This window comes from Gymnogyps californianus, chromosome 4, assembly GCF_018139145.2.
Source record: "Gymnogyps californianus isolate 813 chromosome 4, ASM1813914v2, whole genome shotgun sequence".
In the NCBI taxonomy this organism is placed as follows: domain Eukaryota; kingdom Metazoa; phylum Chordata; class Aves; order Accipitriformes; family Cathartidae; genus Gymnogyps; species Gymnogyps californianus.
In genome coordinates, this window is record NC_059474.1 from 1,202,812 (window position 1) to 1,228,218 (window position 25,407).

The 25,407-nt window shown below is 54.2% G+C and overlaps 1 protein-coding gene across 2 annotated transcripts; it reads right to left on the reverse strand.

The window, feature by feature from the left end:
- Nucleotides 1–5,353: 5,353 nt before the first annotated feature.
- LOC127015946 (cytochrome P450 26B1) lies at nt 5,354–24,811 on the reverse strand. 2 transcript variants are annotated; one of them, XM_050896194.1, is made up of 6 exons: nt 24,608–24,811; nt 22,164–22,388; nt 8,864–9,139; nt 7,665–7,820; nt 6,707–6,988; nt 5,354–5,752 (listed from the first exon to the last, which is right to left on the reverse strand). In XM_050896194.1, exons 1-6 carry the CDS (start codon nt 24,809–24,811, stop codon nt 5,360–5,362), a joined length of 1,536 nt encoding a protein of 511 aa, XP_050752151.1. In that variant the 3' UTR covers nt 5,354–5,359. The 2 variants fall into 2 exon arrangements, with proteins under 2 accessions (XP_050752151.1, XP_050752152.1); XM_050896195.1 differs by lacking the exon at nt 22,164–22,388.
- Nucleotides 24,812–25,407: the final 596 nt, after the last annotated feature.

A 25,407-nucleotide genomic window follows, 5' to 3' on the forward strand; every position in this document is an offset into this window, starting at 1 on the left:
TTTTGCAAGAGACACCGGGCTGTGTCCAGAAGGGGAAAAAAAAAAAAAGAAGAAAAAGAGAAAAGTCCGTGTATGCGCGCACACACGCTCGCACACCTTTTCTATGCTCTCACACATAACCTTTAAAAAGAAACTTTCCAAGAGTTCAGCTAAAGTTAAAACAAAGCGAGTAACGTGAGACTCGGTGCCGGAGCCGAATGGAAAGTACACGGAGTCCGACTGACCTGCGCTGCCGTCCAGCGGCTCCCGCGAGACCACCCGAAAAAAGCTCCCTGCTTCTGTTGGAGCCGAGCGAGCCACATCATCTCCCTCCAGGGGTGGTGCAGCTAAAAGCCATAAACTAAAAATAAATAAATAAATAGAAGCAAAGGGAGGGGAGTGGGGGGGAGAAAAAGAAATCCCAAAGAGAAAAGGCCAAAAGGAAATGACCTTCCCTGCTATTAAATAGGTGACAGATGGGTATTATAAACGCATCGCGGGTTGGAAAGGAAAGGAAGGGCGAGGAGGTGACACATCGGCCCCTTCGGCTCAAGGAGAGGCTGGGAAGGGGACAGGACCGCGGACAAGCGCAACCGCACGGTGGTTTTTTGGCGACAGCCGGGACAGACACGGCAAGACCGCTGTTGGCAGGACACATCCAGAACAGCAACGAGGAAAAGAGAGCGGCCACAAAGCACTAAGGGGAGGGAAAGGAGCCTCAGATCCTCTGGCTGCGCCGAAGGGACATAGGCTTGGGTTGCATGGTCATATTTTCCAGCCAACTGCAAAGAGCTATATTAATTCCTCCAGCCTTTGCTTGCCTTCAAATGTGATCACAGGAAGGGTTTGCAGAGCAGCAACATCCTGTTCTCCAACACTCCCACCACAGCCAGGGCACTATCAGAGCTCTTTTTATGGGGAGAAGAGCAAGGAGACAAAAGCTAATTACTTAAATAATTACCTAATTACGCTAAGCACTCACAACCCACCCCATCTCCACGCTGGGACGGGTGCAGCTGAACCTCCCACCAGTAGCTTGTCCTGTCACATCTCATGCAAAGCATTTCATCCCACCACCCAGAGCCAAAAGTTCCTAAACCATTTTGGGTTTAAAATCTCAAAGCAAGCCCTGCTCACAGAAAACTCCGGGACACAGGTTTGCTGAAGAGCTGATTACTGGTGCAGTCAATCTCTCAATAGCCCAAACGGGAGATGATGGGAGGGCTGGGGACAACCTGTCTGCTCCCACCCGACCTGCAGCACTGCTGCTGCTCATCACAGGGTCCTTCCCACCTGGGCTACCCTTGGGAAGTGTGTCCTGCCTCGTCTAGTCCACCACGCACATCCTGCTCACCATCCAACCTGTCAATGCAATCACTAGTTGGGTGTATGTTCTTCAACCCATGGTGGTCTCCTGTGCTATACAGTGTAAGCTCCCAAAAGAGCCAGCAGCAAAGGCCAGGGCACACAGGCAACTGGAGATGAGCACCTTTCCCTTCCCTCCTGCTTGTTTAGTCCAGCCTCTGTCTTTTGCTGGAGAGAGGTAAAAGCTTTGGGCAGAAACTGGGTATCCTGGAGCTCACCAAACCCTCAGGGTGGGATGGACCTCAGAGCGGGGGCACCTCGGTCAGGTTGCTCAGGACCATGTCCAGTCAGGCTCCGAGTATCTCCAGGGATGGAGACTCCACAACATCGCTGGGCAACTTGGTTCAACGTTTGGCCATCCTCTCCATAAAAAAGCTTTTTATTTTTAAGTGGAATTTCCTGTATTTCAATCCGTGCCAGCCAGTAAGGCCTCACCCTGGCCATGGAGAACGATAGGTCCCCAGGTGGGTGCAAAAATCCCACTTACAGGGTGCTCCAGTTCCCAGGATGGGGGTGTTACCCTGGGACCCCAAACCAGGAGGCCACAAGCCCTTCGAGAGGAGATGCAGATGGATATGAAACAAAAAGTTTGGAGATTCAACTCTTTTTATTATGGAAGTCTATAAAATAGCCACATGGATTATTTTTTTTTTAAGATCACAAAATACACAACATTCATTTTAATATGCGACACATAATATTATATACATATTAAAAAACACATGACTGAAACACATGTTCACACGGCACCAATTTCATAACGAAAAACCCCACAAGTGCTTTTTTCTTTTTTTTAATATTAAAAACAACTATGATGATAAAACATATTAATATTTTTCCAGACAATGTTTACAATAAAGAGAAAAAAAATCATATTTTACTAAATAACAAATATTTAACAGCAAAACTTTATACTAAATATCTATTTTGAATTATAACAAAAATAGTACTTATAATAGTTTATAAAGACAGACCAAAAAAAAAAAATTTGTGTATAAAATAATATTATAGCAAATTGGACTGTGCTAAGAAAAAAAAAAAAAACAAAAAACAAACAATTCTGAGATTCAAAGTGCTTTATTCTGCAAACCCACTGCAGCAACATTTTTAGTCAAGTTATATTAGTTAGGAATGAAAAAACAAAAGCATGACTTACTTATGCCTAGATTAAATACTCACACACACAAACATTATATATACACATGATGTAAGCATATATATATAATGGATGTATGCATCTTACATTACCGCTCTCCAATCAACCACTCACTCAAAAGCATGTTTGGTTTTCACTTTGTAATGACATTGGAAGTTAAAATAAAAATTTCAGCTAAACCCTTCACTGATTTCCCGTGAGCACGAGTGGGACCGAGCCCTTTCGGAAAAGTCTGCCCAAGAGATTTTGCTCGCCGTGGCGCGGCGCAAAGCCACCCGTGAGCTTTAACCAGACCTTTTAACCTTGTTGTCCGTTCCCCTCTCCAGCTTTCCCCTTTTTCAGCCTCCTCTCCGCCCAGCACAGTTTTATTCCCCTGACAGGTCTCGGATGGAAATGGGGGCTCCTGGAGAGCACCCGGCGGTGGGTCTCTGATGGGTTTTCACCCTGCAGCTCCCCCCTGCAGACCATCCACCTCCTGCCCCCGTCCCCATGTCCTGCAAGGGCTCGTCATCCACAAAGACCATGGACACCCTCACGTGCCACTTACCTTTCCCCAAACGTTTGCCCCTGGGAGACTCACCCCTTCCCACCACATTCAGGTTTATGTTCTCCTTTGCTTCTTTGCCCTTTGGGATTTTGATTGTGATTAAGCTCCGTTTATCACCGGGAAAGTTTTCTCTCCATCAGGGACAAGGAAAATACCTGAAATCTCAACAGCGTCTGAGCTAGCAGTGTTTCACTCAAAATTTCCAGGCTAGCAAACTAGCTAAGCCTCTGCTTCGGGACATGGTGCACATAGTCAGAGGCTCCTGAGACCTTGCTTTTGGCTTCGGCACGTTGTTTACCAACCAGAAGGCAAGGTCTGGATCTGAACTGCATCTCCTAGAAGACTGGGAGTTTTATTTCAGGTTAAATCAACCTGAAAATCAAGCTGTGCACCCCGGCGTGAGTGGAGACCATCCACCGGGATGCTTCGGGGGGGTTCTGGCAGCTTGGCTAACGGCAATCTGACCTCAAGTGCTTCCCCTGGCTAAAAAACGGCCTCCCTCCTCCTTGCCCCCACCAGACGACGGGCTGGCAAAGGCAGCCATCACCATCGCTCGCTTCACACTTCCTTCGACCTTCCAAAGAGGCACCCACTCGTCAAAAGCACAACCTGCAAAGCAACCTGGTAAGCCACATCTGCCCCTTCGCCTTTCTTATTTCAACCCCTCTGACTTATCTGGACACCTTTAAAGCTGAAAGCCAAGCTGCCCGCCCAAGCACAAGATCTTTTCCCATCACGGTTAGGAGAGGTCTCAGCCATGGTCCTTGCGTTGTTCTTTCCACCTCGGAGGGCAGGAGATGGGAGAGGAGCGGGGCTGGGCAGGCTGGGCAGAGATGCCTCAAAGTCAGAGAGGGATCTCCCCGCCGGGTGCTTGGCTCTGGTCTGAACCAAACGCCTGCCAGGGTGCTCAGGGAGCTTTTGCTCTGCACCCACGTGCGAGGCCATGTCCGCTTTCAACACAACCCACCCATCTCCCACTCAACCCAGAAGCCTCTTGCATGCAAAAAATGAAATAAAATAAACCCACCCAGCAAATCGAATGCAAGATACCTTGGTGGCTGCTTGCTTGTGTCGGAGAAGCTTTGGGCAGGGCCCCTCTCCTGGGTTAGCGGTGGGATGGGGCGGACAGCTTGCAAGGAGCCCGCCGCTCGCTCTCCTTCCTGCCGAGCTCTCCCATCGCCAAACAAAACCCAAACACGAGACAAACAATGCGTACGTTGGCTTATTTATCGACATCACCTTTAATGCAAATGCCTCCCATGGAAGAGGACGCACCGAAACAAGCAGCTCTGAGCGGGGCGGCTTTGCTCAGCGCCCCGGTGCTTGCAGAGCCGTGGTGGGTCAGCGGGGCCATGCAGTTCAGAGGCTGGTGCCTGCACCTTGAGGGAGAGCAAAGGCACCGAAATGCCCCCAAAACGGGTGCCTTTGCATGGGAAAAGGGCTGGGGAGGGGCTGCGGCAGGGGAATGGGTGCACACAGGCCGTGTAGCAGCAGCAGGAAACTCAACAAGAAAAAAAGGACACCCCCCCTACCCAGAGCCCCAAATGCAAAATGCATTTTGCAAAATGCAAATATGCACTCGTCCGAGGCCTCAGAGGGACGGCTCACCATCCGTTCGGCCCCGGACAAGACACCACAGGGTTTTTCGGTCCCGCAGTGGAGGCAAAACGGCAGCCCCCCCCTCCCCAGCCTGCCCCGGCACCAGCGGGAGAGGGGATGGGAACAGGCATCGCTTGTCTCCCCCTCACCAAAGAAAGCCTCCAACGCCCCGAAACAAAAAACACAACCAAACAAATGAACAAAAAAAAAAAAACAAACAAAAAACAAAACACTGTTATCACCAGCTAATTTAACACTGTTAAAAAAAAAGATCAGAGGCCACCCGAGAGCCACACCGGGACACCAGACCTCTGATCGTCAGCTGATTCCCAAAGCCTTTCCCGCAGTCGGGCCTTTGCAGCGCTCCTCCTCGCAGCAGAAGTGTTTTATAGATATTTATATATATATTTATAATATTTAGATACTGTGTATGGTCAGACATCCCAGCTCAACTCGGGTTTTGCGACTCTTCCTCCTTTCGAACGAAACGAGACGCACGACGACACCCCAACCTTCTCCGCGCCCCGCGGGAAGAGCAAAACGGTTTTGGCAGCTTCACTGGTGGAGAAAGCAGTCCCAACCCAGAGGCTCTGCGAAGCGAGCGTCGTGGAGAAGCTTCTCGTCCCTCTCTCCTCCCCTCCTGTTCGTCCCCTTGCCCCCACCCCACCCCTCCATCCCCCGGCCGCCCGTCCCTCGCGCCGCCGGCGTGGGCTTTACACCGTTGCCCCCAGCATGGCATCTGTCCCCGTCAGGATCTCGTTCTGGTTGGAATCCAGTCCGAAAAATTTGACCTTGAGTCCATCGACCGGGTGGACCACGGGCACCAGGGTGATTTTGGGGAAAGTCCTGCTGGCAAGCTCGAAGCGGCTGGTGCTGGCCAACTCGATGGCCAGCGCCTTGAGGAAGAGCTTGGCCAGGTGCTTGCCCAGACAGGTCCGTACACCTCCTCCGAAGGGGAGGTAGTGGAACCTGCCATCCTTGTCTTCACTTCGACCCTGCCCGAAGCGGTCGGGGTCAAAGATGTCTACATCCTTGAAGACGGGGGCAGTGTCGTGGGTGTCCCGGATGCTGTACATCACGCTCCAGCCTTTGGGGATTTGGAAACCCTGCACAGAAGAGGGAAGGGGTGGAGAGAAAACCAGAGTGAGTCAACCCCACTGTAAAGAGAGAGGGAGCAGGAGGACAAGATAAAGTCATTTTGCTTTGTCTGCTTTTTCCCATTTTCTTTGGGTTTATTACCCGAGCGTGATGCAGATTTAAAAGAAAACCAGAGAGCACAGCGCAAAGGGCCGGGAGATGGGAAACCTGGGTTTATTCCTGCCTCTATCCCAGGGACCCGCCGGATGATCCGTTGCTATTTATTTGCTTTGCGGTCGCTGGCAGGAGTCGCCTACCAGGAACCCCGTGGTGCTCGACCGCTGCTGAGCAAAGAGAAGCAGCTTTTCTCGTGCCCGTGCCCGTGCCATGCCCCACGCGCCGGCCAGCCCTCCCCAGAGCATCCCACGGCTTTGCTCACACCCCGCCGCCTGTCAGCCCCACAGGCCCAATGCACTTGTCAGGGCCTGGGCGATGAGAAACAGGGCGGATTTATCATCTCCTGAGCGCTTTAAAAGGTTTCCGACTCAAATCATTACATTAGCAGGATGTACAGCGACAAGCCAGGTCTCAAGATTTTGTTTTGCTAGTAGGAAATTCCAGCCATCGCGGTGAGCAATCTGCCTGTCTTCCAGCAGCCTGGAGATGCCCTTTGCAGTAAACCTTTCCCTTGTCACACCCCAGTTCAGATTTTGGCGTCAAACATTGTCACAAGTTGCTCTTTGAAGCATCACACCTGTCTCCTCTTTGACAGTTCGAGCGCATCCCTTCCCTGCCATGGGCCAGATCCCATCACCCTCCTCTGAATCTGGAGCAATTCCACCTCCCATCACCAGCAGGACCTAATTTGTCCTCCCTGAGGTCTCATGTAAGCCAGGCTCAAGCAAGCTTTGCAACAACATGCGAAAGGCTGTTTTGGGGGAGCTCACGGTGCAGCCGCACCCCGGAGAGATGGCCGTACTCACATCCAGCTCGAAGGTTTGCAGCACCGTCCGGTACCCCCCGGAGATGGGGGTGAAGAGGCGAAGCACCTCCTTGATGACGCAGTCCAGGTAGTAGAGGCTGTTGATGTTGTCGAGCCGGAGGGAGCCCTCGCAGATGCAGCCGTTGTGGAGGATGCCCTTGCTGCGCAGCTCCTCCCGCAGCTTCTCCAGGACCCGGGGGTGTTTGAGGAGCTGCATGATCAGAGAGGTGCTGGCACTGGCGGTGGTGGCGTAGGCGGCGAAGATGAGCTCCAGGGTGCCATCCTGAAAGACAAGAGCAAAGCCAGGGTAAGACACAGGGGATGGACAGACAGACAGGCCAGCAGCCGTGGCACGTCAAGGGACAGGCACGCAGGCTGCCATCGGGCATTTTTTTCCCCAAGAGCTCTCCAGCCTGGTCATGTCTAACTGCAAGGTCTCTCCTTGTGCAGGCACAGGTCTTGGACACCCACCATGGGGAGCTTCCCGCAGAGCCTTGGAGGATGCTGAGGACCAGACAGACAGGAGAAAAAACTTTGGGGATGGCTCTTGACAGTTATGCCATGACCCTGCTGCAGATAACAACCTGCCGAGGGCTCATATGCCCCACAAAGGAGGCACCATAAAATGAGACGGGTCAAGGGATGAAGCTGGTCAAGGCTGAAAGCTTCAGCAAACTTGTATGGTCTTTTGGTATTCCCTGGAAACGCTTTTTGGAAAGGGCTGAGTGTGATCTGCAAATAAATACGGCCCGTAGGAAAGCAATTGGCTTGTTGGCACCATAATCCACCAGGCCAGGATTCCCCTGCAGCTCCAACAACACATTGTGGTCCCCCAGCTCTCACTGATCATCTCGGGTCTGCCCCAAAAAATCCTCCTTACAGCAGCTCACGCTTTGCTCTTCGGGGAGCCCCTGCCCTCAGCACAGCAAGGACAAGGCGACCATAGGGAAGATCTTTACCTTCAGCTCCTGCATGGTCAGCTCCTTGCCGTGCTCTTTGCCACTCTCTATCAGGATGTCCAGCGCATCGGCGTAGTCCTTGCCCTGCGTGTTCTGCAGTTTCTCCTGGATGGCTTTCTCCAGCCCCTTCTGCAGCGTCTCGCGTGCCCGGATGCCCTGTGGAGCAGGAAGCCATCAGACCACGCAGGACGCAACGGTAGCACCACCGTCCCCAGCCCAGCGTCCCCAGGAGCTGGAGATGTGCTCAGGACAACATGTCTAAGTAATAGAACCGCAATTGCAGATGCTCAAAGAGAAGTATAAAGATGCTGAAGTTGTTCCCTGGGCAGGAGGAGCAAGCCCCGAGTGGGCGAGATTACAGGCAAGAGTAATCAGCACCTACGTGCAAATGATAGGTCTGATGTGGGAGCCCCAGTACTGCACCAGTTCACAGGCCTCCGGCTCACCCTGGGATGTATGGCAGTCCCTGGGAAAATTGTCTCTCAAAGGGAAGTCAATTCATCCGAAAGGATCCTCTTCCCGGGAGCGTAATGGGCTTCCCCAGCAATTTTATCACCTGGTCTCAGTAAAGCAATTCCTATCTGGGTGCAGCTGCACCGGGCTAACCTGCTGCTGCAAATGCTTCGGGGCTGCAGATGGTTGGGCTCATTCACGCAGTCAAATAACAATAACAACATTTGCAGTGATAATCACAAAAGTAAATTTTAAAATGCCGTATTTCTGTTACCAAAATTCCCCATGAAAAAAAATACAATTTTTTGTCTATGGTTTTTGTTACGTTTTCATTTTGCGTCATTCATTAAAAAACTAGAATGGTTCTTGGAATTAGAAGGTCCACTGACCTGTTTCACCCTGGGGACAGGAGGGAATTAACAGGAGAATGGTCCCACAAACAAAAAAACACGGCAAAACTGCCAGTTACAAGTGAGGAAAAATTAGGCATTAAATCTGGGCAAGTCCTGACTGTATTCTCCCTTGCATCGAACTGCACAGTCCCCAGCGCTCTAAAAACCTATGAATGGATCTACCTCTCCGCTCCACCAAAACAGGACTTTGTAGCCCCAAACGGACTCACTTCTAAAAGTCAGAGGGTGACAAGACATCCCACCGAGAACCTGTAGAGATGGGAATTAGCCACCACCCCATTAATCCCAGATCGGTGTTATCGGCTGGAGGAGGACTCAGCCCGAATCCCTTACCCTCCTGTAGCCGCTGAAGGGCAGGTCCACGGGCAAGGAGAAGACATTCTCCACGAACTGCTGGTAGACCTCGAAGAGACGGTTGAGTTCCTCATCGGGGATGCGGAAGCCCAGCAGGACACGGATGGCCATGCGGAAGGTGAGCTTCTGGGCCTCGTGGTAGACGTTGATGGACTCGGGGTTGCTGCTCCAGGCCCGAAGAGTGTCTTTGATCACCAGCTGGATCTTGGGGAGATAGCTCTCCAGTGCCTCATGGCTGAAGATTTTGGAGAAAACCTACAAAAGAGAGCAAGCAGAGATTTCTACACAGCCCCAACACCCTACTCTTTGCCTTCTCTACTAGCCAGCTTCTGCCCGCAAAAATGGACACCACAGGTCTCCTGCGCTGAGCAGAAGACTCGTCATCATCCAGAATTCATCATCCAGAATCACCGGTTCCTAAAACAGCTGCCGAAAAGGGTGGATGGAGAAATATCAGCTGACGGATCCTCCGCAGGCTGATCCCCGCCACAACCATCACAAATGACGGGCGAGAACATGGTGCAAACCAGAGACGGGAGGAAACGCTTCACCCTGCGCACGGCAGGATGGATGGAGCCAGCTTTCCCACAGCTCCATCTCTCATGGCTCCCAGTGACATTCATCCCGCGATTTGGATGCTACTAATACATCTTTTCCACGGGGATTCTCTAGTGTCTAACATTATGGTTGTGCACGCACGCAGACACACGCAAGCTTTTCTCTCAATGGGAAGCATTGGCAGTTTCTCCCACCTATCAACCACCCTTTTTTAACAGACGCGAAAAATTATGTAAAATAATTATTTTGAGGCATTTAGGATCTCTGTGAAATCTGGCTGAGCTTAGACAGGGGTTCAAGCGGGGAAGAGAGGCACACACGTACGCAGAGGCTGCGATCGCACACGGCTCATTTCCTTGGGAAACCGGGCAAAAAAACTGATGTCAGCAGACAGTATTAATTTAAGCTCTGCGAGTAAACACTGCGCGGGAGTGGGCCTCCCCAGGTCCCCGATGCTAACGGCTCCTTACTCCAATTTGGGCCAGGGCCCGTGCGTTGCACGAGGAGCTCAGCAATGCCAGGAATGTCCCTTCAGCCCTCCCCGGCGCAGCCCACAGCGCACGCTTTCATTCGGCATCCCCGCCGCATCCCTCCCAGAGTGCACCGGAGGAAAAAGTGCTGTTTGTTTATTTTTTATTAACCTACACACACACACACACACACACACACACACACACAGGGCAGCACGCACACACGCACCGCCACATGCCAGGCCTCCGGGAAAATCAAATTAAAACAGGCTCCCAAGGAGGGAGCTGCAAGCCTGCGTAGCCTCCACCGGTGGCCGGTTCCCGGAGGGGCTCGATGCATGGTGGGGGGGCTGCAAAGTTATCAAACCAACAAGAGGAGAGAAATCAAAGCCGCCCCCTCTTTCCATGAGCGCCGGACTCGCTGGAGCTGTAAATGTGAGAATTTCCTCCGCAGTCAGCACTCAAAGGGAAAGGTAATATTTTCCTGGCTGCGACCCCTCATTGCTAATGCACATCGTTCACTGGGAGTTTGTTTGGTGAAATAACACCTCTGTCCCCTCGCAGCCCCGGGCAGGAGGCTCGACAAGAGCCGCTTCATAACGCACCGCGCTCGGGCTGAGCCCCGAGTAAAACTCATCACACGATACACGGTGGGGCAGAGCTCAGAGGCTCCCCACGGAAACACCAGCATGCAAACGAGATGGTAAGAGGGATGGGAAAGAAAATGCAAGCAGACCAACGGACGGATCTGCCTGCAGACAGACAGTCGTCCCCGGATGGCTGTGCAGAGCGGAGGCATGAATGAACGGAGCGGAGGAATGAATGAATGAACAGCGGGGCGGCGAGATCACGGCAAGGGCGCGAGACGGTGCGGCTGCTGCTTTCTGCCGCCTCTCCGTGCTTCACAAGCTATTTTTAAGCCTGGAAAGGGCAGCGATGCTCAGGCAGACCTGCCTGCATGAGGGAGTGAAAAAGCGGCCGCTCGGAAAAGAAAAGCTGGAGGTGCTAAAGCCGAGTCCCTCGGCTGCTTGGGGAAGGTATGAAGGGAGCTGGGAAAGGGCCGGTTCCTGGTAGCCATGAGCAGGACATCAGGCTTTGATGCAGTGCCGGCTGGAGGAGAGCTGCCGGCCACGAGCTGCTCCACAGGGCTGGGACAGGACCTCTTGCGTGGGGCCGGCGAAGGGACAGCAATGTCTCCCCATCCGGCTGGCATCTGCCCTTCATCCACGCTGAGGGGTTTGGAATAAGGACAGAGGCTCCCCGTGAATCACCCCGCTCTCCCCAAATGCCAGTTTCTCCAGCTGAAAGCAGAGCTGGAGAGGGGACAGCCTCGGCTTAAGGGGTGCCGAGGCTGCAGTCCTGCTTGGAGCCACTGTCCCAATGGAGGTGGCCCCGGGGGCTCCCAACCTGGGGCAAACCCCGTCCTCCCCCAGCTCTGCCCAGCATCTCCCACAAGCAAGGGGCTCGGGGACCCCCTGCACCCCGCAAAAAGCACAGTATCCCAAGAAATGCCTCTGGTCCTGCCGTGCAAAATTGCTGCAGCAGTACAGAGAACCAGCCCGGGGCCAGATCCACACCCCGCAGACCAAGCCAGACTCTGAAGAGGAGAGTGCCTGTCCCAAGGAGCGATGCTCAGCGAAGGTGCAGAGGAGGGGACCCTCAAGAAGAGAAGACTGAGCCCCTGTGGAGGTCAACACACCACCTGCCCAGCCTGAAAAAAGGGGAGCATTTAGCACTGGGGGGCCGGGCGGGATTTTTTTTCTTTTTTTTGCCCTTTTTTGAGCTGTCCTTTTGCTAGCAGGCTCCTCCAGCCCCAGTCGGCTGCACCCCACGTCTGCCAGAGCCTGCAGCTCCCGGCCACGGGGCCGACGGACGTCGCAAGCCCCGGCCACGCTGCCGGCTCGCTGCAACGTCCCGTCCGCTCGCCGCCGCTGCGCTCCGCGCCGCCTAATCCCAGATGTCAGCGGATCCTTCCCCAGCCAGACACAAGTCTGGATCCCCTTCCAGTCACCTCCAGTTCAACCCTGCATCTTTCCAGTTGATTAAAAAGGAGGAAAAGGCAGCCAACTTTCCCCGACAAACCTCCGTCCGTTTCTAGCCTAAAATTCCTGCGCCCTCTAGTGAAGCCGAGCCGAACATCTCGGCCGCTCGCTGGAGCAAGACCAGGCAAAGCCAAGGAGCATCAGTGCAAAAAAAGTTGCTCCAGAGCTGCCAAGAGGCAAAAATCAGCTCTAAGGGGATGCTTGGCTTTGCTAAGACCGAGATGCAATAGCCCAGCCGTGGTGGGGGTCCGGCCAAGTGGCCTCGGCGGCAGTGCCAGGGCAGTGGCCAGGACTTTTTGGGGATGCTGGAAAGAGCCCCCATTTTTTTTTCACATTGTGATATGTCCCGAAAGAGCCAAGTCTGGGGATGTGCTCTGTCTGGGGGCATTCATTTACACCCCCACACACGCGCTCACCCCACGCCGAGGGAGACACCACCACCCAGCGAGCCTGGCTGGAAACTTCCGAATCCATCTCACAGTGGAAAAAGGATATTTAAAGATTTATGGTTTTCCTTAAGGCAGAAAATTCCTTCCCAGTGTCTCAGCTCCAGGATCTCCTGGAGAGGTCCAGCTCCATGTGACAGCGAACTGCCCCCAGTCCCGGCTGGAGAACACCCCAGCCCCATCCTTAAACCACACCAGAGAGGAGAGGACATTCAAGTGAAGAGCCCTGAGCTTCAACCCACAGCGTTTTCACGCATAGCAAAGGCTTCGTTTAGTGGCTGGGGTGGAGAGGAGTTAGCAGGGATGATGCTTTTTGTTCTGCTACCTCTCCTTGGTGCTGGCCAAGCTTCCTCACTCCAAACACCAGCTTCAGCCCCTGCCTTTTGCCATCCACGATCTGCAGGTCCCCAGCTCCCACCCGGCACATCAGCACGGCAAAGAGGGAACGGAGCTTTTCTTTCCTCCCCTCTGGGAGGAAAACTTACGTTTTAGGATCAGACATCTGCGTCTCATCCAGCCCACGCCGCCAGAGCTGCTGGCCTGACCAAACGAAGGCACGATGAGCGTGGAGACATTTTCACAAACCAATTTGGCACCCGCTGGCAGTTTGGCCGGCGGGATGTGTCAGGAAGCATCCAAAGCAGCGTCTCAACCTGGAGACGTACTATTTCTTCCTACATTTCAAAAGACCAGGCGGTGTTTGTCCCAACCCGTCCTGTCGCCACGTTATAATGGATGTCTGCCTCTCTCCGGCACCAGACACGGGGCTGCCAGACGTAGAGCCCACTGCCGTGCTCCAGCGGGCTTGTAAACCATGATATTTTTGGAGTGGGATGAGAAGGTTCATGGGCAAGAGGCTGTCCTGGCACTGGGAGCACGAGCAAAGGGAAAACACAGCAAGAAAAGTTGTGAAGACTATGCAAGGCACCGCAAAGAGGAGAAGACCTCCACAAAACCCCACTGCTGCCCTGACACTCTGATCTGATCCCTTTTCTCCCCATGCCGTAATCGGAAAAAGGAGCACATGGACCACTCCATGGTCTCCTGCCATGCTCCATCACGGGAGGAATCCAGGCCCACTGAGAGGGAAAAGCCAAGAGTTTCAGCTCCCGACCACCCAAAAGGAGCAACGCTGGGTTTGCCCATCAAAGCCTAGCACTGCACGCAGAGTGCAGGTGAGGAGTGTGGGTGTCTCGGGGGAGCCGAAGGCAGCAACCTGTCCCAGGGAGAAATGCAAGAGCCCCATGAACGCTGTGACCCGTCTCCACAGGGAGTCTGGTTACAGTAGCTGGAGTCTCCAAACTCGGCCCAGCTGAAGAAAAGAAATGGAGTGCCTTTGCAAAAGGCAGTTTCACTGAAATTCTCAAAAAAAATGTGCTGGGGAAAAAAGTGAAAATCATTTCAGCGTCCTTGGGCCACATGATGATGATCATGCACCTTTCAGGGTTGCCCATACCCCTAATTTTTAAATTTTTTTTTTTAAACATCTCAGGTTGTGAGAAACTCTAGCATTTCATATTTCCACTCGAGTTCAGAATAAAAACGAGCCCAAGCACCCCATTTCCCCACAGCTCAAAAACCTCCATGTCCGAGCATCTCTCCTACAAACCCTCCGCGTGGCACGGGAGACTTCGCTTTCGATCCAAAACCCTTTCACGGGTTATCATCCGGTTAAAGGGGCTGTGATGCACAGGCTGGGGGGGGAGAGCAAGGAACAAGCAGGACACCTTACATCTGTCTTAGCACCCCCCGCCGCAAAACTGCCTCGTGTCTCAAAAAAAAAACCCACGCCATCACCAGCAAAATGCAACCAGCTAGGTTCAGCAATTTAGGCTTCTTAGCCCGCTTTACGGGGATACCTAAACACACTGCGGTTCTTCAGCATCTGTGTGCCTACACCACCTCCGACGTGCTGCTCCAAGCGCCCTCCTCCCATTCACTCACGAGGAACCAGTGCATTTGAGGAGAGTAAAATTCACCTTACGTATTGTCACCGTTCTTCAAGGAAGGAATCAAACACAGGGAGGGAAAGAGAAAGAAGGTATCACATCAATGGATAGTGTGGCAAAGAAACGGGAGCTGTGTCCAGCCAGAAGGGATCAGAAAGGTGGGATCAGCTGGCCAAGAAGAGGTCCAACAGGGCAAGCACCCGCTGCCTGTGGCTGGTGTCTTTGGCTGAAGCCGTGGAGAAAGAGCATCCTGCAAACCCACCAGGCACACGGCTGCATGGTCAGAGCAGCCATCACCGGTGTCAGACAGTCACGTCGAGCCGGGACAGGCTATCCCATTCAGTTTTGGACCATGTACTAAATCCCAGATCTGTGATGTGGAGATGAGAGTTTACCCAGCGCTAAAGAGGAGAGCAGCTTGCCCAGGCAGCAGGGATAGTGCCCTGTCCACCACCGCGGAGCCGATGGAGGACAAATATTAGGAGAAAAGTCCCCTTTTTGCTGACCTCCTGCATCTTCCTGGAGCACGGAGAGGGGACCAAAGGAAAGGGACTCCACGCGTTTAGGTAACCCAGAGCATGGACTTCCCTGGAGATAAAGCCAGACTTGGCAAAGAAACCGTCCTCAAGTGCTCCTATGTGGGAGCGCTTAGACCTCGGTCCTGCCAAGTGCTCCACGGGCTGGGAGCGGAGCGGAGCAGAGCATGAGGGGCAGCCGTGCTCACAGAGGGGATGAGAGGGAAACCCTCTGCCCCATGATGCAGCCCGCTCCATCCCAAAGCTGAAATAAATACACCTTGCTGAGCACGCGTCGCCTCTTGGCAGGAATAGGGGAAGACGCTTGGAAAAGTGCTTCCTCCAGCAGCTCTGCCACCAAAATCCTGAGTAAGGTCTTGTAAGACCTCTGTGCACCGTATGGGGATGAGCACACATCTGATGGTGCAGATGTCCCTACTTCTGAACACATGAGCTCCTGCCAACTATCAGAGGCCTCTTCTGAGCTTTAAACTAAGCCCAGGGAGAAGATGACAAGGGCTGAGATGAGCCAAGGCCACCCTACAAAATTAAGGAGAAGAAAGTTTAAGAGCAAGCTGGCTGACAGAGAGAGCTATTTCGTGGTAGAAGTGCCACCTGAGAAGTAATGGAGAGCATCATTAATCCAAAACAAAGCACTCAGTCCCCAGAGGGATGAGCGGGATATTACAAACCACAACTCAGCAGGTTGCTCGAGCTGCTTGGAAGGATGGAATATGATGCAGTAGAAAACCAAAGCTACACAAAGACAATGTAGGATGGATCCTGACTCTGAAAAGCGCTCTCCCATCTCTGGGATTAGCTCCTGGCATCCCCTATTCCCGCTCTAAAGTGGAGCCTGGACCCACGCAGAGCTACGGGCTGCAGATTGCAGTTCCACCCAGCGCAGAGCACTGCAGCCCGAGGAGGGGTTTCATCTTCTCCATGCCTCACAGGACAGCTTCCATCCCAGACGACACGGAAAGGTAGAGCAGTCTACATTAAAGAGGTTCAGCTCGCAGGGTACCCGTACAGCTGCTGGGCTGTAACCACGCTCCGACACAGCACAGCTTCTCAAAGCAAGGTCTGAGCTTGCAGGGCATTTTCGGGGTGGAAGGCGCTATGAAAACGCATGAAATTTGTCTTTCAGCCAGGAGCGCCTGCGCTTTGCCTTTTTTTTTTTAAATCCATTGGAATTACTCTGGATTTACACCACTGTAGATGACAGCGCTACTTGGTCTAAAGTCAATGAGCCAACCTAGCTGACAAATTCTTCCCCGAGACCATGAGCGGGAGCCCTCCTCCATCAAAGAAAGCCTTTTCTCCGGCTCCAGTGGCTTTTGCCTGTGGGTTAAAGCTCACAGGGCAGCAGCCCGACACGGACACGCCGAGAAGGGGCTGGCTGGAGCCGGGCCAGCCGATGGCAGCTGGAATCCAGCCCGCTTGAGCTGACTGATACGATTTTGGGGGGGGTTCGGATGGAAGGGGATGGTTTCTTTTCCACGTGGGTTTACAAGTGACACGGAGGAGGGCGGCGGGGTTGGGTAGAAATGCAAAAAAAAAAAAACCCCAAAACTAAAAAAACCATCTTAAGAACTTGGGTCAGGGTTTTTTGTAGGGTGAAAGGTATGTTCCCGCCGCCTCCCATCCCTCCTTCCTCGTCCCGCCCCTCTCCCCCATCTCCCTCCTCCCCTCCCTCCCCCCCAGTCCAGCCCACAGCAGCTGGTTTATATTTGGCTGTAAATTTATGGCCCCTTTTGTGTTCTTAATCCTCTTGCAAACTATATTAAAGCCTCAGACCTTTCTACTTGGTGCTAATAAGCTCAACACTTGTATGCCTCCGAGGCAGAACATTAATTGTGGTGTGTTAATGAATGATGTAGTTTTGGACAGTGAGACAAAACAGGCCATTTCTCTGCACCACTGTCTGCTTCCTCCTCGAGTCTCCGGGTCTAGGATGTCTACCCAGCCCACGGACTGCTTTTATTTTATTCATTCTTTTCCTTTTTTAAGCCAGCTGTGCCTATTTTGGGATTACTATGCTGGAACAGAGCACGGGCCCGGCAAGTCCAGCACTCTCCTGCCAAGGCTGGATGCTTCCGAGGAAAGTCTGAGTCCCACCTTCCCCGTGCACCGTAGCCCAGCCGCGCCGGCAGCGCGTATCCTGCACAGGGAAATTCCTTCCTGGCCCCGGGCGCTGCTCAGTCTTGACCTAAAACCTAAGGGCCATGCGTCCTGGCCATTTCCAATTCCCATTTCCTTCTCCACCGAGATGCTGGGGTCCCTCGCAGGCAGAGGCACAGGAGTGCCTCCCTCTCTGTCTGCTGAACTTCAACTTCCCACTGGCCTTACATCCCATAAAACCAGAGCCCACGCTATCACCGTGCCTAAGAGCAGATTTGCTTTGCCTTCGTTACAGCTCATATTGACCCAGGGATCGACACTTCCAAAAGACACACGCGGTAAATCTGGAGCGACTGCACTGATTTCACTGGGGTTTCACGGGTATAAATGGGAGCTCACGGGTAGAAATGGGAACTGAAGATGTCTACAAGGTCAGATCTAGGGTGAGATGTGAAAAAGATTGAGCGAACAGCCAGGCTGGGACAGGGTACAGCACAGGCGGCATGGCTGTGCCACCGAAACAAGAGCAGGATGGGGAGAGCACCGGAGGGTGCAGCAAGGAGTACCCTCAGCGAGGCACCGTCCCCAGGCACCCCTTCCCGATGAGTTACTGTAGGAGAGCAGGAGCTCCCCTCCCTTGGGACATGTCACGTCTGACCCCAAGGGATGATGTGCATCCTTCACGTGACGGAGAGGGACAGGGATCTGCCAGCAAAAAGCCAGAGCAAAGACATGCCCATGCTCAGCCAGATGCAAGAGCAACGTGGTTACTCCTGCCAGTAACCTGCAAGGTGATTTCGAGACAAAAATGCCACCGTGGAGGAATGAGCTGCAGCACGGGTGGCCCAGATCCTTCTCCGACACCAGCATAAACTCCATGACCCAACAGCAGTAACAGCCTCTCTGTAGATATTTATCTCAGGAGGGCAGCTGAGGAGTTTTGGGTTGCTTTCGTTTACTACTTGTAAACTGTTCTTATCAACCAGCTTCATCTCAGGCCAAGGACAGAGCCAACGCTGACGACATCTGCAATAAAGCAATACCCCTGACACGGGCAAGCCCTGCTCCCAGCCCTGCTCTCACCCTCCATCCCACCCTGCAAGCTGTCACGTCCCTGCGCAAAGTTGACTTTATACCCACAGACTCCCTCTCTAATAATTGGAGAGTTCATTTCCCAAAAGGGGGAAGTTTTCTCCAATTTATATTAACTTTGACAGCTTCCTGCCGGGGAGGTTTAATAAACACGGGATGGGAAAGCAGAAAGCTGCCACAGCTACCAGCTTGTTAATATGGCTTTGTTCCTCCTGAGCACCTTTCACACGTGCATCTCGGAGTCCGTTATCAGTACCTATGGGATTAAAGCCTCTGGGATGGAGAAGAGGATATTCATCCGCCTTATGGAAGGGGATATTGAATCCATGCAAGATCCTGAAGAGAAGCTGAGATAGGGAAACAGCAAACCTGAGAGAAGACCCCAGAGACTGAGCTGTCCAACCCAGCTCTGATCCCATCACCGTCACGGGCAAAGTGTCCTACAGCAGATCCAGTGGTGATAGCTGCAATTTGCTGATCTTGAAGTTACACTGAAGAGCTAAAACTCTTTGGAAAGCTTCACAACACATGGCCAGCAAAACAGCTGATTTCAATGGCAAGCTACCAGAAACATCGTGCAAGAACATGTTGGGTTTAAAGCTCTTTGCTAGAGCTCGTCTTCACATCTCAGTGGCAATCTGTCCCATCAAGAGGAGACCACGGCTCGATTGCCAGGGAATGATGAAAGAGTATCTGCCAGTGCTGCTGCAAAGAAGTGAAACTTCACTGGCTTTTAGAAGGACGATGAGGACTTATCGCAGGTGGTGACCATGTAAGGGCTGGTGGGACAAGAGCTAGAGATGACCCCAATGGTCGGAGTGGCAGCCAGGGGGTGAGCACGTGGGGTTTCACGCTCCACCTTTCCTCATGTTGGCTAGCACCCTACACCACAAGCAGCCTCATGAGAAATTATACCTCGTGTACAATTTCTGGCAAGACCAGAGAAGGAGAAACCACTTAAGAGCAAGTGAAGGCTCAAGGTCAAGAGATGACGTAGAAAACAGAATTTGAGAGGTGGATGGAGCTACTGCTCCAGAAAGCCCCACAATGCTTTAAGCTGAATTATCAACAACCTAAAAGGTTTCCCAGGAAATACTACTGCTCTTCTGCACGGAGCTTTCAGACTGCTCCGATTCTTTTAATATTTCTATTAATACTAGCATCCTTACTGGGAAAGCTGGCAAATTCTGTGAAAAACACTGCCTTCGGCCAACAAGTTCTTTGCTCAGTTCCCCGGCGGGTCAAGGAGAAGGTACAGACCAGGTATCTAAGAGAAAAACTTCTACCTAGGAGGAGCAAGCTTAAATCTTAAATCTAGTGCTTCCTCCTCAGACTTCTCAGAGTCTCAGCAGCAGGGTGGGGAGAGTTAAAAGTCAATGCCATTTAACAGCAACAAAAGCTCAGGGCTAATGAACTCAAAAGACGCCGGCAGCTTGTGCCAGTAGAAGGCACCTGGCGTGGAAAAAGCTTTAATCTGGTCATCGCAATCTCGCCAAGAACAAAATGATCTATTTTCTTCCCATTAGAAGCAGGTTCGCCTTATCTCCGCGTGCGCAGCTCGCTCGGTCCAGGGAGAGGGATGGTTTGCGTAGGGGAGAAGGCGATTCAAGTGGCTGCCGGGCTCGGGGAGCACCCAAGGGTGCATGACGCATGAGATGCTCAGCTCCGTGAAAACAGTAATTAAGAGGAGACCAAGTGAAGGAATCAGCATAACCTCCCGTTTTCAAAGGGAAGGGAATCAGCTGAGCCCAGTGTGCCTAACCCCATGCTGCTGAAAGGTTAAAAAATAATTAGCTACTCTAGCATCCCCAGTCCCGCTGATAGGGGGAAAGCATTTGCTCTCGGGTACACCAGAGCGCAAAGCAGAGGCAAGGTGTGCGAGCAGGAGCAGGCACGGCTGGCAAGGGTCATCCCAGGACAGTGTTTTGCCAGAGTACCTGTTCTCAGGAGGCTTTAGCCATCCCTTAAGCAGGAATTAGGATCCTTGCCAGCTTGGGATCGTGCATGATGTCAAAAATCAGGAAGGCAAAAGGGTTTTGAGGAGGGGAATGGAGATCCAGACCAGACTTCGGGCTCAGAAAAATCCAAAAGCATTGGGATTCACGGTTTAGGGTGGGACATATATTTCCCACTAGGTAAAAACACAAAAGGGAGAACATCAGGTATAAATACTGAGGGAGAGAGGCTCTCCCCTTTCTATGCCACTGGTATTGCTCCTTGCTGGTGCCGGCACTCCCCATCTGAGCTGTGGTACAAATTACAAGTCCATCAGGATACCACAGAGGTCAGGCCTCCCTTCTCCATGACCCCGTTCCCATAACCCACACTCTCCTCGCCTCCCCCAGCGTCTGTTCCTGAGGTCTGAATTCCGCGGTTTTATTAAGGCGATCGCAACCAAAGGCCTTCAGCTACCCACTTTCCAGTAGCAAAAAATTATCTTGCTGTGCACAAGATAAAAGAAGCAGCGAAGGAGAGTAGAGGCACCTTCAAATCACTGGCGGCTGCCGCTTAACCCTCCCTTAAGAGGAAACAAATAGGAGCCAAAGCTGCTGCCTTCCTACCGCTGCCGGAGGAAAGCGCATCGCTCCCCATTTCCCTGCACCTCTCCTGCCGCAAATTATGCTCCGTGATGGAGGGAGCCCCATGAACTATCGCCCTTTCTCTTTGACAGCAAGGTTGGAAAAAATATCTCCCTCCTTAAGAAAAAAAAAAAAAAAAGAAGTAGCCCAAGCAAACGGCGGTGTAATTGCAAACACCGAGTTTGCCCAGGTCTCGGGTAGGGATTGACATGGCTTTTCTTGTGGTATTGCCCGAGTCCCGGCCACCAGTGCGTTAAGAAATGTGACTAATGGGTGTCATGTGGTGGTTGTTTTCTCGTCTTCTCCCCCAGGAGAAAAGAGCGAGCAATGGGGTTTCGTAGGGATTTTATAGAAATATATACACCAAAATAGGAAATCCTGCTGGAGCAGAGAGAGGAGAGCGGACCTTGCCTCGGGGCAGGGGCTGGGACAGCCTCTTGGCGCTGGGTACCACGCTCGCTGTGCCAGCAATGCCGTCTCCGCACTGCAGAGAGGGGGGGCCGACACATTACCTTCACCCCAAATCCGCTGCCTGCCCCGACCCAGCTGGGAAAGAGCCTGTCCCGTGGAGGACGGGATGCGAAAGCCATCATCCATGCCGCCACGCCAGCCTGCGCAGGCTGTCACCTTTGCCACCACCTTTGCTGACGGGGGGACATGAGGACGATCCCCCACATCTCCTTGGGCTGAACGCCCCCCCCAAAACCAGGCTGCCCTGCGCTACCCCCCTGCCTTGGGGCCTGTAAGGAGGGTCTGACCCCAGGACCACTGAGGGGGTGAGGCAGGGCGAGGCCCCAGGAGGGTCTCAGCCCCCCCACCACCACCATCTCAGTCCCCCCCTCTGCGCTTCATCCCGGGACCCCCATCAGCGCCCCACTTTCCCTGAAATCCAATGCAATGCTCAGCACCATGAGACCCCACCCCACCCCTCCCCAGCAAGCACAAACCCCGCGGGGTCCCCCTGCAACATCCCCCCAGCGGAGCCTGGAAATGGGGGGGGAGGGGGGGAGGGTCCTCGCTTCGTTGCCCCCCACTCCCCTCTGCCCCACGCCGCGCGCTGCCCTCCCGCTGCCCGCCGGCCGCATCGCCCTTTTAAGAGCCCTCCGGGACCGCTCTCGCCGCTCAGCTCCCGCCAGCTCCCGCCACGCGTGCCACCGGTTGCGAGGGGCTGGTGGGGTGGTGATGGGGGGGGGGGAAGAGAGGGGCAGCACCTCCGTCCCCAGCAGCAATATGCGGGGCAGCCCCGCGTGTGACGCCCCCCTCCCCGCCGCCCCGTTCACCCTCTCGCCTCCCCATCGCCCTTTTAAATTCCTCAAAGGCATCGAGCGCGGACACGGGGGGGGGGGGGGGGGCGCCCACGCGGGACCTCCCACGCACGGAGGCTCCGCGGGGAGAGGAGGGCGAGGGAAAGGAGAGGAGGGCGAGAGGAGAAGAAGGGGAAGGGGTTCCCGCCGGGGCCCGCGGGCGCGCCCACGCGCCTCCTCCCCGTCTCGCGTGGGACCCTCACCTTCCTCTTGTGGCGGTGGATGTCGCCGATGGAGTTGGCCACGGTGTTGGGCCCCAGCAGCATGCGGGTGCTGCGCGGCCACTCGGTGCTCACCAGGTGGTGCTCCCCCATCAAGATCTTCCGCACGTTTTCCGCGCCCGTCACCCGCACCAGCGGCCGCCCCAGCAAGTGCGTCTTGAAAACGTTCCCGTACTTCTCCCGCCGCGAAGATTGGAAGCAGGAGCCCTGCGGGGAAGGGGGGGGAAAAAACACGAGTGGGGGGCGGTGTTACCGCATGGCCTGCCCGCCCCGCCGCACCCACGCGCGGGATCCCCACGGCAGTTTGCGGACGGGGGGGGGGGGGGGGGGACTTGTCGCGCCTGCAGGTCTAGGGGCAACCCGGCCGCGGTGGGGGGGGGGAGCAGAAATGGGGGAGAGCGGGGTAACCCCGACTTCCCCACCCGCGTACAGCGCGGCTCCCTCCGACGGGGCGGCCGGCGCTGCCCGCGGCGCACCCGCTCCTCCCGCCGCCCCCTTCCTCCTCCTCCTCCTCCTCCTCCTCCTCCCTTTTACTTCTACCTTTACCTCCCCTGGCACTTTTTAACCTTTTTTTTCTTTTTTTTTTTCCCCCCGGGTTTTTTTTTTTTTTTCGCTCAGGCTGAATTTACTCGAAAGGCTGCAATTTGCCTAAGTAAATCTCCAGATTTGAGAGGGTTTAATAACTTTCCCACATGCTCCGGGGGGCTTTTGTCGGTGAGGAGGCGGATGGAGCCGCAGGGTGGTGGTTGGGAGGAGGGGGGGGGGGGTGTCGTCCCCCCCAAAAAAACCCCATCCCGAGCGGGGAGAATAGCTGCGAGCGCGGCAGCTCCGCGCCCCGGCGCTGGGTTGTGAGTGCGTGTGTTTATTTTGAAACAAAAGCGCGGTTGTGAATGTCAGATGTTCAGGTGACCCTGTTTCTTGATCTGCGTAAATATAATTAAAGTCCTTTTTGTGGCATTAATAAAGAGTTATTTGTACACCATTTCCAGGGCAGCACAAAGAGGACCTTTATGCGGGAGAAGTTTCGAATGGAGTCCAATTTATACAAAATTTTGTATTTTTAGCCCTGGACTCTGTTTGGACGGAGCCTGTGGAAAAGCGAGAACCCTTTTCTGGTCCCCCTGTAAAAATCTGATAAATTTCTTTAAAAAATAAAGCCCTATTGAGAGCGTGCGGTTAACCCCTTCGGCGCCGCTGGCGGGGAGGGGGGCCGGCCGGGGAGCGGGGCCGCCGCCGCGCCGGGCTCCCACGTTGGGGCTTCCCCGGCGGCGGCGGCGGCGGCGGCGGCGGCGGGGGGGGGGGGACACGGGACCGGGGACGCCGCAGCCCTCACCGCCGGGACCGGGCTGCCCTGCCCCGCCGCTGGCTCTGCCGTCCCCTCGGCGGTCCCGTCAATGAAACGCGACCTTTTCTGGCGGGAGCATCCTCGCCAGGCTCTTATTCGCTTGTTATTATTTTTATTTTGCCCTGGGAGGAAGGGGTGGGAAACCCTCGGGCTAATTTTCCTCGGAGGTTCCCTCCTGGGATGCTGCGAGCCCTGGGGGTGCCCCCAGCCCAGCCCGCGGCTCCCCCCGGAGCGGGGCACCCCTCGGCCGCCTCCTGCCTCCTCTCCTCCTCTCTTTTTTTTTTTTTTTTTAAATTTTTTTTTTTCCTTTTCTTTTTTTTGGCAGTCACCCTCTCGCAACGCGGTCCGAGGAGATCCCGCTCCGCCCGCCGCTGTTGAGCATTTAGCAAGGTTAATCCCGGGTTAATCTACCGATTACCTCCGCGGGCTTCCCCCAAGACCGGACCCGAGCCGGGCGGGTTGCGAACCCGACGGGAGCAGCCCCGGGGACGGGGATGGGACGCGGGGGGGGGAGGTTTGCTGAGGACCCCATTGTACGGGCGTGGGGTGGCGAGCAGAGGGGGGACACACGACCCGGTGACATCAACCCTTCGCCCCGGAGCGGCGGCGCGCCCCGGGGCTACCTCCCACCCTCGGCTTTAATATTATTATTATTAATTTTTTTTTTTTTTTTTTGGCAAGGATTTAGGCTGGGGAGGGAAGAAAAGAAGATTTTTGGCAGCGCAGGGGAGACCTCGAGCCTCCCCCCCGCTGCTTCCCCGGCACCCAGCAACCCCCGCCGGGGGAACCCCGCAGCACCCGGCCCCGGGGAGCGCAACGCCGGCGGCCGCTCCGGGGCGAGCCCAGCCGGGCCGGGCTCCCTCGGTTCCCCTCCCGACCCCAGCCGCCACCAGCCCCCGGCCCCAGCTACCTCCCCAGCTCGCCGGGAACCCGCATGATGCAATCGAAAGGAAAAGAAAAAAAAAGAAGGGGGGAGAGAAAAGAAAAAAAAAAAAAAAAGCCCTTTTAAAAAAAAAAAAAAAAAAGCCGGTCCCAGCCCACCTTCCAGGGAGGGAAGGGAAGGGAAGGGAATCCTCCTTACCTGCAGGAGCCAGTGGAAGGTTTCTCCGATTAAAGGGAATCCCATAGAGCCTTTAGGGATTGGTAGCTTGCAGGTTTTGTCGCGGGTGGCAGCCCAGCGGAGCTGCCACAGCTGTTGGGACACGGCCAGCAGCAAAGTCAGTGACACCAAGCACGCCGCGAGGGTAGCCAGTGCCGAGACGAGATCAAAACTTGCAAAAAGCATATTTGGAAGAAGGAGGAGGAGGAGGGTGGGGAGAGAAACAGCCCCTTGACAGGCACCGCACTCGCACCCACACACACGCACGCACGAAAAGAGGGCGATTGCGGAGCGCACGCTAAAGGCTGCCTGGGGGGTCCTTGGGCGGGGGGGGGGGCCGGGCTCGCCCCCCTCTCCGTTGGCAGGTTAGAAAAACAACAGGAAAAAAGGGGGGAAAAGGGAAAAGAAAAGGGGGGGGAAAAAGGGGGGGGGGGCGCAAAAAGTAGCTGCTCCTCTGTCCCTCTCTGAAAACTTTGTTCTTGTTTGGAATAAACTTGACAGAGTGATACAGGCGGGGGGAAAAAAAAAACAAAACAACAAACCCCACACAACACAAAAAGAGAGGGAAAAAACAAAAAACCAAAAAAAAATCCCAAAAAACCAAGAGAGACCCCAAAAGAAGGGGAGTGGGGGCAACTGAGGAGCCAAAAAAGCAAGAAAAAAAAAATTAAAAAGAAAAACCCCGGAGTGGAAAAAAAAAAAAGACCCCCAAAAGTCCAAATGCAGATGCTCTGGCTCTCGCTCGCTTTCAAGGCAAAGCCACACACACCGGGGGGGAGGGG

Bases quoted from the DNA above. Each gene is read 5' to 3' on its own strand.
- LOC127015946 (XM_050896194.1), bottom strand. From the start codon at position 24,811: ATGCTTTTTGCAAGTTTTGATCTCGTCTCGGCACTGGCTACCCTCGCG. The intron at 9,140-22,163 runs GTGAGGGTCCCA...TCTCTTTTGTAG, and splicing joins TCCACCGCCACAAGAGGAAG to GTTTTCTCCAAAATCTTCAG. The intron at 7,821-8,863 runs GTAAGGGATTCG...CCTGCTCCACAG, and splicing joins CCTTCAGCGGCTACAGGAGG to GGCATCCGGGCACGCGAGAC.